Genomic DNA, 12,310 nt, shown 5'->3' on the forward strand with positions numbered 1-12,310 from the left:
AATAGTTGTAGTCAAACGGTGGCTGGGGCTGGAATAGCAAGGGGTGTTGTGGCCAGGGGCTTGCCAGGCATCTCTCCTCCCTGTAGTTTTTCTCTGCGGGCTGATTTTGGCTTCTCATATGACAGTTCAGGACACTTGGCTCACATGGCTGCTGTGATTGCTTTAGGAGACAACTCCAGCTGACAGGCAGAAACAGCTTTGCCTTTTGAGCTAGCCTCCAAAGTCAGGTGGTCTTACTCCTGTCGTACTCTGTTGGTTACAAACTGAGTCAGAAGCCTGTCCAGATTCCAAGAAGGAGAAATTAGACTCCATTTCTTGATGGGGGAGTGGCAAGATTGTAGAAAGACTCATGGGGAGATATTATTGCACCCATGTTTGGAAAATAAAGTCTGCCACAATCTCTGAATTTATAAATGTACCTCAAAGTCCAATCAGCAAACAAGTGACGTATGGAAACTTAAATACAACTTACTCATAGGTTGAGGATTGCCTATGTGTTATAATATATATTATCCTATACAAACAGTGCAAAAGGAGGCTAGATATGAGAGCTGGTGATTAAAGAAGACCCAGGAAAGGCTTTTGAAAAGGGGAGGGCTGAAGCTGAGTATGTGGGACTGTAGGCAAGAGGCATTCAAGGATCAGGAGACTGCATGGGCACAAAGCAGGAATAGAGCGTAGGGTGAGAGGCACGTGAGGGCCTTGGATATCCAGCAGAAGAATAAGCAGTGATCAAGAGGGACCAGCCGAAAAAGTACCTCAAAAGCTGTGGCACAGAATCAGTGCAGAAGGAAATAAAACATCATTGCAGCTCTCACTGCATTTTACATTCTGAGGGACATTTTTAAAACAATACAAATAAAACGTTTGAACTTGGGATGTGACTGTACTTTATCAAAGATCTGAGTGTGAATAAATCTTGTTGCAGTGTCCTGAGCCTGCATGTCGAGGGAAGTCTTTTACTGCTCTCCCTAGCTCTCCTCTCACAGTGACGATGGACTGGCAGTCAATTAAGTAAGCAGTCACGTTACTTACTAAAACACAGGTGTTAGATGTCTCGTACTGCCAAGAAAATCTATACTTCTCCAAATTATAGTGATTCTTATTTGTAGTGATAAAGTATCTCATAAAAGGTTTGATTAGGAGTCAATGTGGTGAAATAATCATCTTCATTCAAAATTTATTCTCTATTGGATTCCAGAAAGGATTCAATGTGCAAGTATTATGTCCTTTTGCCATTGAGAAATAGTTCATTTTATTTCTCATTTATCTGGCTCATTGAACTGGATGAATGTAGACCATAATCAAAGCTGTATAATTTATTCTATGAGTTATGATCAAAATAATATTGATTTGAAAGTTAAAAAAAAATAAAGAATTTCTTAGAAATGGGCATGTTTCATTTCATGTTCTCACTATCCATGAGGCATTTTACTATAAATTTAAAAGAACCTTTTTTTCACAAGTCAGATTTTGTGTACGTGTAATACAACAGTTTATTCCGTTTCTCTGACTATAGTTCCATAACTTCATCCTAAATGTAAAGTAATGGGTAGTTTGAAGTTAGAGTGCTCTCCAGGAACCCTGGCTGAAACAGGAGGTAATGGTCTTAAAAAAGTAGAATCTAGGGGAAAGTGAGGTAGATTGCTGACTTCTGCCAAGCTCTGTCCTAGCTTTACCCCCTTCTGCCCTGTAAAAACCAAGACCAGCATATGTAATAATTGTTCACTGTGCTGAGATATTTACAAACACTGTGTTTTATGAAAGAGGACATGTTTAAGACTCCTGAGCATGACCGTGTCCCAGGGAGTGGAGGAGCCTGGTTTCCAGCACATGTATGCGGGACTTTGACCACTGAAGGGTGTGATGAGGGCTTCACATGTGCTACAAGGGCCACAATAGGATGTATGCATAGAAGATTCAGGGTAACTTAATTATGTGAACAAAATCTCTTTGTTTTCAGGTAAAAACAGCAGAAAGAAAATAGGCTTAAATATTATAACTGGATTTTCCCCACTTTTTAAAAGAATGTCAATTACAGTTGACATACAATATTATATTCCTTTCAGCTGTACAACATAGTGATTGGACACTTAGCTATTTTACGAATGCTCACACCAATAAGTCTAGCAGTCATCCGACACCAGTATTTTCATTGGATTTGAACAGTTATGATATTAGGAAATCACACCTGGGGTATAAAACTTTGGCTCCCACTTTTCTGTATCTTTTTCCTGTATGTATTCTGAACCTCATTTTGTTTTGTCCATTAAATGGGAAACCAAAACTTTCCCATTTGCTGTTTTCTAAGATTTCAGTTATTTTCTTTGTTGATAACACCTCTGCAATGTCTTAAAACTTGTCTTTACTCTTTCAGTGACTAATTTGGGCGGACATTTGGGAGGTAACAAATGCACACACTCGTCCTGCTATCCCATCCTAAACTGCAAAATGCTGAAGTAATTTTAGATACTCCATTGAACTTTTCAAAATAACTTCTAAAAAACTAATTGGCCCTTTATCTAGCTCAACACTATATGGACCCTGAATAGTTAATATGTAAAAAAAATAACCCAGAGTCAGTATGTGTACTCACTGAAAGTTGTTTACCTTTTCAGAATCCAGGAGCTGATGTCTGATGATCAACGAGAAGCAGGTCGGATTCCACGAACAATAGAATGTGAGCTTGTTCATGATCTTGTGGATAGCTGTGTTCCAGGAGACACGGTGACTATAACTGGAGTGGTCAAAGTCTCAAATGCTGAAGAAGGTGTGTGATTCTTCTCTCAGTAATTTGTCAGCATTTGTCTTTTATTTTTTTTTAATATATTTTGTTGATTATGCTATTACAGTTGTCCCATTTCCCCCCCCCCTTCACTCCCCTCCACACTGCATACCCCCACCCGCCCACATTCCCCCCCCTATAGTTCATGTCCATGGGTCCTACATATAAGTTCTTTGGCTTCTACATTTCCTATACTATTCTTAACTTCCCCCTGTCTTTTTTGCACCTACCATTTATGCTACTTATTCTCTGTACCTTTCCCCCCTCTCTCCCTCTCCCACTCCCCTGTTGATAACCCTCCATGTGATCTCCATTTCTGTGGTTCTGTTCCTGTTCTAGTTGTTTGCTTAGTTTGCTTTTGTTTTTGTTTTAGGTGTGGTTGTTAATAACTGTGAGTTTGCCGTCATTTTACTGTTCATACTTTTTATCTTCTTTCTCTTAGATAAATCCCTTTAACATTTCATATAAGGGCTTGGTGATGATGAACTCCTTTAACTTGACCTTATCTGAGAAGTACTTTATCTGCCTTTCCATTCTAAATGATAGCTTTGCTGGATAGAGTAATCTTGGATGTAGGTCCTTGCCTTTCATGACTTGGAATACTTCTTTCCAGCCCCTTCTTGCCTGTAAGGTCTCTTTTGAGAAATCAGCTGACAATCTTATGGGAACTCCTTTGTAGGTAACTGTCTCCTTTTCTCTTGCTGCTTCTAAGATTCTCTCCTCATTTTTAATATTGGGTAATGTAATTATGATGTGCCTTGGTGTATTCCTCCTTGGGTCCAACTTCTTTGGGACTCTCTGAGCTTCCTGGACTTTCTGGAAGTCTATTTTCTTTGCCAGATTGGGGAAGTTCTCCTTCATTATTTGTTCAAATAAGTTTTCAATTTCTTGCTCTTCCTTTTCTCCTTCTGGCACCCCTATAATTTGGATGTTGGGACGTTTCAAGATGTCCTGGAGGTTCCTAAGCCTCTCCTCATTCTTCCGAATTCTTGTTTCTTCATTCTTTTCTGGTTGAATGTTTCTTTCTTCCTTCTGGTCCACACCGTTGATTTGAGTCCCAGTTTCCTTCCCATCACTATTGGTTCCTTGTACATTTTCCTTTGTTTCACTTAGCATAGCCTTCATTTTTTCATCTAATTTTCGACCAAATTCAACCAATTCTGTGAGCTTCCTGATTACCGCTGTTTTGAACTGTGCATCTGATAGGTTGGCTGTCTCTTCGTCACTTAGTTGTATTATTTCTGGAGCTTTGATGTGTTCTTTAATTTGGGCCATTTTTTTTTTTGGTCTCAGTGTGCCAGTTATGTAGTAAGGGGCAGAGCCTTAGGTGTTCACTAGGGCCAGGTAACCCACATTGGTTCATTGTGAGGCTGTATGTGGGGAAGGGGCCCAAGAGGGAACAATGGCACTTGCTCCACTCTCTGCAGGATTTCAGTAACTTCCCCCACTACCCCCAAGCAAAGTGGGCCTTTCTGGTGCTGATTTCCAGGTGGGTGGTTTGTGTATGTTCTAGAACCCTGTGGGTCTCTCCAAAGAACTCTCCTATGAGGCTGGGAGTTTCTCCCACTGCTGCCTCAACCCCCACAGGTGTTTTCACTCAGTGGTTTGAGGCTTTATGTCCCCACACTGGAACCCTGGGTTAGGTGGTCTGTTTTGCTCCCCAGTTGTTCCTCCCCGTTTATCTGCACTCGAATGTGGGACCACCTGCTCTGCTAGTTGCCACCTCACTGGGTCCTCCAGCCACCACCTTGCTGCGAGTCCTCGCCTCCAGGCTGCCTGTCTCCGCCCTACCTGCCTGTCTGGATGAATGTGTCTTCTTTAACTGCTTGGTTGTCGGACTTCCGTACAGTGGAATTTTCTGTCAGTTCTGGTTGTTTTTGTCCTTCTTTTGGTTGTGTGAGGAGGCACAGTGTGTCTACCTATGCCTCCATCTTGGCTGGAAGCCCCGAAATGCTAGCATTTGTCTTTTTTTTTAAGGTGCTTCTGAATCTCCACTAATTAAGGGAGTTCCTTGTTTCTTACATGGGTGAAACTTTCCTTCTGAAATAAAGTTTTATTTGTAGTTCATTGTGCCTTTCTTGTACATTGTACTTGAATCTTCGTAGGGAAAATGAAAATATCAATTATTACATTTCATACTTTGAAATTTACAGGTTCTCGAAATAAGAATGACAAGTGTATGTTCCTTTTGTACATCGAAGCAAATTCTGTTAGCAATAGCAAAGGACAGAAATCAAAGGCTTCTGAGGATGAGTGTAAGCATGGAACGTTGCTAGAATTCTCACTTAAAGAACTTTATGCCATCCAAGAGATTCAAGCTGAAGAAAACCTGTTCAAACTCATTGTCAAGTATGTATGATGTTATCTGAAATTTATTATGTATTTGTTTGTTGGGGTGTTCTTGGCTACAGGTAACACAAAACTAGTCAAAACTGTTGCAAACTAGCATTCACAGGCCAAATCAAGTTAATCACTCATTTTTGTTTGACCCTTGAGCTAAGAACAATTTTTACACTTTTTAATGGCTGATAAAGAATCAAAAGGAGGATATCTCATAACATGTAAAGTTATATGAAATTCCAGTTTTGCAGCCCATAAATAAACTTTTATTGGAACACAGCCATACTCATTCAAAAGAGTTCAGAGTTGAGACAGAACAAATGGCTCATAAGTGCTTACTGTTTGGTCCTCTACAGAGAGTTTGCTGATCTCCAGTTTAAGCACTAAGGAAAATGTACTCGCAAGTGCCTCAGCAGAAGAGTGATGGGACAGTGAATTCCAGAGTTATTTCAGTTAGTTGTATGTAGGTTGTTTTTTTTTTAACTTTTAAAAACTAAGAGATTCACATAGAAATTACTTACATTTGGCATCTTTTATTTCCTTGTTACTGCCATGCAGGAGAGCAGGAGCAAAGTAGAGGTATTTTTACTTTAGCAGTTAAGAATGTTTTTGTTTTGGGTTTTTTTTTTTAAAGATTTTATTTATTTATTTTATTTTATTTTTTTAATTTATTATTTTTTTTAGAGAGGGAAAGGGAGGGAGAAAGAGAGAAACATCAATGTATGGTTGTCTCTCCTGTGCCTGCCTACTGAGGACCTGGCCTGCAACCCAGGCAAGTGCCCTAGACTAGGAATTGAAACTGCGACCTTTTGATTTGCAGACCAGGACTCAACCACTGAGCCACACCAGCCAGGGCAAGAGCTCTTTTTTGGAGATAAACCTAAATCAGAATCCTGCTTCAGCCACTTATTTCCAGTGTAATCTGGAACATGTTACCTAATTTCTTCTTCATTTTTATCTTAAAATGGAAATAATAATACTTGTCTCAGAAGGTTGTTCTGAAGATTAAATGAGATTTTGTTACTTTACATAACTAACAGTGCTGTTATTCTGTTACTTTTTGGACAGTTCCTTGGATAATTTTGAAGAAATAGGGGAAAATGAGACTGAATAATATATATATCTAAGAGAGATAAAGAACTGAGATTTGAAATGCATTGGATTAGAAAATTGATCTAGGCTTTGGGCACTAGGAGAATTTGACACTTTTTCTTTCTGCCTTTAATATGGTAACTTCACCAACTAAGAAGAGTATGGAGTTCCTCGGGGTTTTGTTCTTAAATTCTCAGAGACCCCCTTAGACAGCCATCCTGACCGCCCTAGGAGAGAGAATGCTGAGCCAGGGTAAGGGCGGGAAGTGATGGTGTGGTGAGCGGTCTGTAACAGGATGTGAGGAGCCACCTGGTTGACGATCGCCTCTTTGATTGGTTTCTCTCAGCAGTTATAAATAAAAATGAACATATGTAGTGGTCTTTATGCAATACTTACAGGAGATAAGTGAGAATGAAAAATAGGGTTTTCTTCCCAAGGTTTGTTTTTGCCTTTTAGTTCTAAGTTTGTGATTTTAACACCAAAACTAGATTTCTTTGTTGATCTTCCAGAGGTTGGCAAACTAGACAGAGAGTGCTTGTTTCTGTATATAAACTTTTATTAGAACACAGCCCCACCCATTCATTTTCATATTTATTGATTTTTGCTCTCAGATAAGTTAAGTATTCTGACCAAGATAGTAGAACTGAAAATATTTACTTTCTGGCCCTTCAAGAAAGTTTGTTGACCCTCGGCAGATGAACAAATGGAGGACCATGAAAGGAATATGGAAAAGACAGTGGAAGGTCACGTTTTAGTTTAAGTACCTTTGGAAGAAGTGATGTGATTTGAGAAGCATAGTTTATTTGGAATGTGATCCCCACATATACTATTAGGGGGATGGGGAAGGGAGACAGAGAAGGGAGGCAGTCAGTGTGTGGTACCTTAATAGAAAAGGTTACTACTAGCATCCAGGGCTTAATCCTCCTGAGGCGTCTGGGACACTAAACTGTGTAGAACTCAGTATTTTTCCAACCAGGGACCTGGATTTGGGGCTGCTCCTGGGAATGTTGGATAACCCAGCATTTCTAGCCTGACCAACGTGTCTGTGGCCATAGGCCATAAAAGGCCCTTCAACAGACAGGTGCAGGTGCGAGGAAGGAAGCCAGCAGCGATTTTGCAGGAGCATGCTGAATAGTGAGTGCCAAGGGGATATGGCAGGAGACCGATATCCATGTTTACATATGTTGAAAGGGGTAATGATTCACAGCTTGTTTACTCTTGAGTGTGTCTCTTCTCCCCCATCTATTTTTTTGTTCCTTGTTTGTACAATAGATAAATGAAAATGTACTTTATATTCATATATGGTCTTATTCAGATCCTTTGACTTAAACTGAAAAAAATGAAATTTTATCCTATCTTCAGATATGCATGCAGCTCAGTTTACTCTTTTGTCTCAATGACTTGGCTGCACAAGTCTAAACGTGTCTATTCACATAAAATACAATATAATTCATATCCTAAACTGGAAAACCATGATTATGGTGCGTTTTAAAGGCTAGTAACATAAAATGATCAACAGTGTATTTGGTTACTTTAAAATACTTTACTAAGTGTTTTGTCTCCTTTACTCTGGCACAGCTTTTAAGCATTCTTCCTTTTATAGATTAACCAAGAATTTTGAGAAATTTATTGAATATTGGAATAAAATTTATTGAGTTGTTTGATGGGTATAAATTATTTTTGTCTTTTTTGGATGCAATATAAATCAAGTTAAACAAACTTTAAAGTAGATCTTCTAATATAGGGGTGTCAAACTCATTTTCACTGGGGGCCACATCAGCCTCGCGGTTGCCTTCAAAGGGCCGAAATAATTTTAGGACTGTATACATGTAACTACTCCTTAACTGTTAAGGGATTGAGATTACATTTGGCCCTTTGAAGGCAACCTCCGAGGCTGATGTGGCCCCCTGGTGAAAATGACTTTGACACCCCTGCTCTAATAGATCAATGAAGTGGAAGTTAGAACTTATGCTGTGTTCTTTTTTTCAGCTCGCTTTGCCCTGTCATTTTTGGCCATGAAGTAAGTATTTTCTTCATCTTTGCTCAAAATATTTAAGGTTGGTAAAAATAAAACATAAAGACTTTATAAAAATAGCTAATTTCTGTTGGCCACTTAGTTGTTCATATTTTAATATGAGTCGTTATTCTCTATAAATGAATGATACGACAGGCAAACTACAGCCCCTTGTGGGAGGAAGCTGCTTACCAATTAGAGTTAATAGGAATGGGCCTCTAAACTGACTCTGGACATGACACATGAAAGCAGAAACAAACAAATATTTCTTAGCTTTATGTAGAAAGGATTAATGCCTTGCTAGGTGGCTCTTCACTTAGCAAGTTTTAAGATACTGCTCTGATTTTATGTGCTTTCTAGTTTTTGCTTTTTAATCGTTTGCCTTATAGTAGTTTATATGATTAGACTTGCTTTTCTTAGAAAAAAGGTCAATCATGCTTTAAAAGAAAACCCCCAAATAAATGTTGTAAACGTAAAAGCAGTAGCATCCTGTTTGCTAGTCATCTTTATGTTTTTCTCACTTTTCCTTCTTTCACACTTGAGCTTGTTAAAGCAGGTTTGGCGTTAGCACTGTTCGGAGGAAGCCAGAAATATGCAGATGACAAAAACAGAATTCCAATTCGGGGAGACCCGCATGTCCTTGTTGTTGGAGATCCAGGCTTGGGAAAGAGTCAGATGCTACAGGTAGGAAATAATCACTTAGTATCTGACCTTTTGCTTATCAAACACATGAATAATTTACAAATGAATTTGCTCAAAGCATGTAGTATTTGTGTTCTAGAGGGTATAGTTTGTCTGGTGGTATAAGTGAATTGGGGTTTGTGTGAGTAATACACAACTTGTTATCTGACCATCTTTTCAAATTGAGCCAGTCCTCTGTTGCACAGGTTGCATAGGGATGTTGCTCTATTGAGATGTCAGCTGTGTGAAACCTAAGCCGGTTCCCTAACCCCCTTGGTTTGTACCCAGCATTGCTTTGCTAGTCTTTATTGCAGCCTCACCTGTGGACATAATAGCTTAAGAAAGTAAAGTGGAGTCACCCACTCTCTCTTCACATGGCTATATAAACAGTGTATTGGGCTTTAAGAATAATCAGATAAAGAATAAGAGCTCTGTTGGAATACATTTCAACTGCTTCTAAATCCAAAGCAAGGCAGCTTCTGTGAGCAGTCTGTTGCTTGTCCCCAAGAAATTTCTGCCTCTGTCGATCAGAGTCTAGTGGTCCTCCTTTCAAGGGCTTATCATAGCCCTAGAAGGTACTGCTTGGTGGTGTGCTTGTGGTTTCCTTGGAGTAACACCTGGTAAGCCAGCCATAATGTCCTTTCTAAGAATGTCCCTGTCCTGCATTCATACTCCATGCCCTTGTGTGGAAAAATGTGACTAGACCAGAGGCTCCCTGGCACTTTGGTAAATTGTAGTCCTGTGACTACTGAATCTTTGTCCAGGGATGGGAACCCTGGCTACATAATAGAATCACCTTTGGAGTTCTTTGGCAATACTGTGGCCCGCCCCAGGTCAATTGAGTTAAGAGTCTCTGAGTTAGGGTCCTATTATCTGTATGTGTATAACCCTCCACAAATGATTCTGATGTGCAGCTAGGATTGAGAATAGCTTTGATCTGGTCGTTGCACAATAAACCCATTGTCCTTCACATCAGATGATTCTTTATTTCTTATGGCTAAGTGTTAAACCAGTCATTTTAATTTTTAATCTGACATCCATGTTTCCATATTTGTTCCTTTTGACTAACTGGACCTAAATTTTAAAAATAAATTCTGTACTGAGCCCATGCTACCAGCCTGGCACAGAGTACCTAGGCAGAATATGGATTCAGAAGGGACACATGGCACATGGGGGCCTAAGTTATTACACTTTCTTTTCTATCTTTTCTATCATTGTATGTGTGCTACACAGAATTTTGAATTAGCGTATTATATGTGGAAGCCTGGTTTAGCCTCCACAGTGTCTGATCATCAACATAAACCATTTAATTTCTACATTTTTGTTTACAGTATATAAAGTATCATTTTTCTCTCTTCTTTATTTACAAAATATGCCTTGGCAGATAATGTTTCCAAAATACATTAAATGGCACTGAAAATGTTTTAATACCAAGAAATGACATTGGCCGTTTTCATGTTTTTAGACCTGGAAATAATGCCTTTAAAACACCTGGCTCACCTTGGCCAGTGTGGCTCAGTTGGTTGGAGCGTTGTCCTGTAACTGAAAGGTTGTAGGTTTGATTCCCGGTCGGAGTACATGCCTAGGTTGCAAGTTTGATTCCCCCATTCTGGCACGTGTGATGTCCAGTCTAGGTGTGTATGGGAGGCAACTAATCGATGCTTCTCTCTTGCATCGATGTTTCTCTCCCTTCCTCTCTCTTTAAAAGCAATGAGAAAATAATGTCCTTGGGTGAGGGTAAGAAAAAACCCCCCTGCAAACAAAACAAAAAAAATCCTGGCTCAATTTTAAAACAGAAGTTGTAATATTAGTGGAAATTAAGTGTTGTAAATAATGGAGGGTATTGCATGTAAGTCTGCTAGTCCCACTAAGCCAGGGTTTTTAAAAATCAGGCTAACACTAACAGTTATGAGTCAGTTACTTTGTATTTTCAGTCTCCTTTTCCTCTGACCATTTAGTGAACCATTGTACTCTGAGACTAACAAATAAGGAATTACAAGTAACAAAAACAATCATTGCTACTGTTTATAGTAAGGTACCATAGGGTCCCTTGGGTCGTTCACGGCACAAGTCCAGATCACACTGACACAGGTAACACCGTGAGCACTGTCTCCTGAAGTTGTGCGGTACATAGCCACATACAGCGGCCTCGCACTGGGCACTTATTGTGTGCCAGGTACCAGGTGAAGCGCCTTCCATCCATGATCTCATTTATTCCTCAGGACATTATGTGATAAAACACGAGGAAGCTGAAGCTCAGAGAGGTCTGAGAGCCACATAGCCAGTACATGGGAGAGCCAGGATTCAAACAGGCCTGCCTGACTAGGGGTCCATGTGTTTAACTGTTGTGCTATTTGGTGACTACTTTGATCTGCCGTAGATTATTTACTCAGAAGGCAAGCATCATTGAACCATTTTATTACTCGATGTTTAAAGAAACATTAGAGCCTTTGAAATTAGAATTGGTACTCACATTTTTGCTGTTTGAACTTAAACAGGAAGCATAAAATGGAGTTGGGTAGAGTATTCTCATGACCACAGACATCAGAGTCAAGCTGCCTGGGTTTGATTGAATCCTGACTCACACCTCTGTAGCTGTGTGAGCTGCTCACTCTCTGCAGGCACAGGTTCCTGCATCAGTACATGGGGATGCAGTAATACCTTCCCCTTACCAGGATGGTGAAAATTGTAGGCTAAAGCTCTACAATTAGAAGACTACCTGGCATATAGCTAACACTCGTGAGCAATTACTGTTAGCTATTATTTCCCTTTACTTTGGGTGATTCTCTTAAATTTTTTGTTTCCTCAGGCAGTATGCAGTGTCGCTCCACGTGGCGTGTATGTTTGTGGTAATACCACAACCACCTCTGGCTTGACTGTAACTCTCTCAAAAGATAGTTCCTCAGGAGATTTTGCTTTGGAAGCTGGTGCCCTGGTACTTGGTGATCAAGGTAAGAAACCAAAGATGATAATAATTCTGGGCTTTCTAAAAAGTGTCTTTTCCTTTTCATTTCTTTATGTCCTGTTCAAGAGGCATTTGGACAGCACTGTCCCAACCAGTAAATTGAGAATGAGTGCCAGAAAAATTAACTAGAAATACAGTATTATCATACTTATTTATATTGATACTATAGAATTGGAACTGGTACATAATGTCATTCATATTCAGAATCTTGCAGCAGATACAATTATATGTAAAAATTAAAAGTCAGGTTAAAGAGGTATAGCTCCCAACACTTCCCATTTCATAACACGCATCACATTTGTGGTTTGCTTTAAGGCCTGTTTTAAAGCTTTACAGGGTGGGGTGGGATTGGGTATCTTGTTGACTACCACATTCCTATTGCCGAGTGTGTAGGTGCACAGTAAATCATCGTTCAATGCATTACTATTAGCTC

At 39.7% G+C, this 12,310-nt stretch overlaps 1 protein-coding gene across 5 annotated transcripts in view; it reads left to right on the top strand.

Moving 5' to 3' along the window:
- The window catches only part of MCM8 (minichromosome maintenance 8 homologous recombination repair factor), a 46,190-nt gene that overhangs the window by 11,820 nt on the left and 22,060 nt on the right, over nt 1–12,310 (top strand). For all 5 annotated transcript variants that reach the window (XR_008427206.1, XM_053927321.1, XM_045195004.2 and 2 more), the window contains exons 8-13: nt 929–1,014; nt 2,619–2,770; nt 4,939–5,134; nt 8,207–8,237; nt 8,775–8,915; nt 11,722–11,863. Coding sequence is in view for 4 of the 5 variants with exons in the window: in XM_053927321.1 (XP_053783296.1) it covers nt 929–1,014; nt 2,619–2,770; nt 4,939–5,134; nt 8,207–8,237; nt 8,775–8,915; nt 11,722–11,863 (748 nt within the window). In the remaining variant the exon portion in view is untranslated. The remainder of the gene's footprint in view (nt 1–928; nt 1,015–2,618; nt 2,771–4,938; nt 5,135–8,206; nt 8,238–8,774; nt 8,916–11,721; nt 11,864–12,310) is intronic.

This window comes from Desmodus rotundus, chromosome 6 (genome assembly GCF_022682495.2).
Source record: "Desmodus rotundus isolate HL8 chromosome 6, HLdesRot8A.1, whole genome shotgun sequence".
Lineage (NCBI taxonomy): Eukaryota > Metazoa > Chordata > Mammalia > Chiroptera > Phyllostomidae > Desmodus > Desmodus rotundus.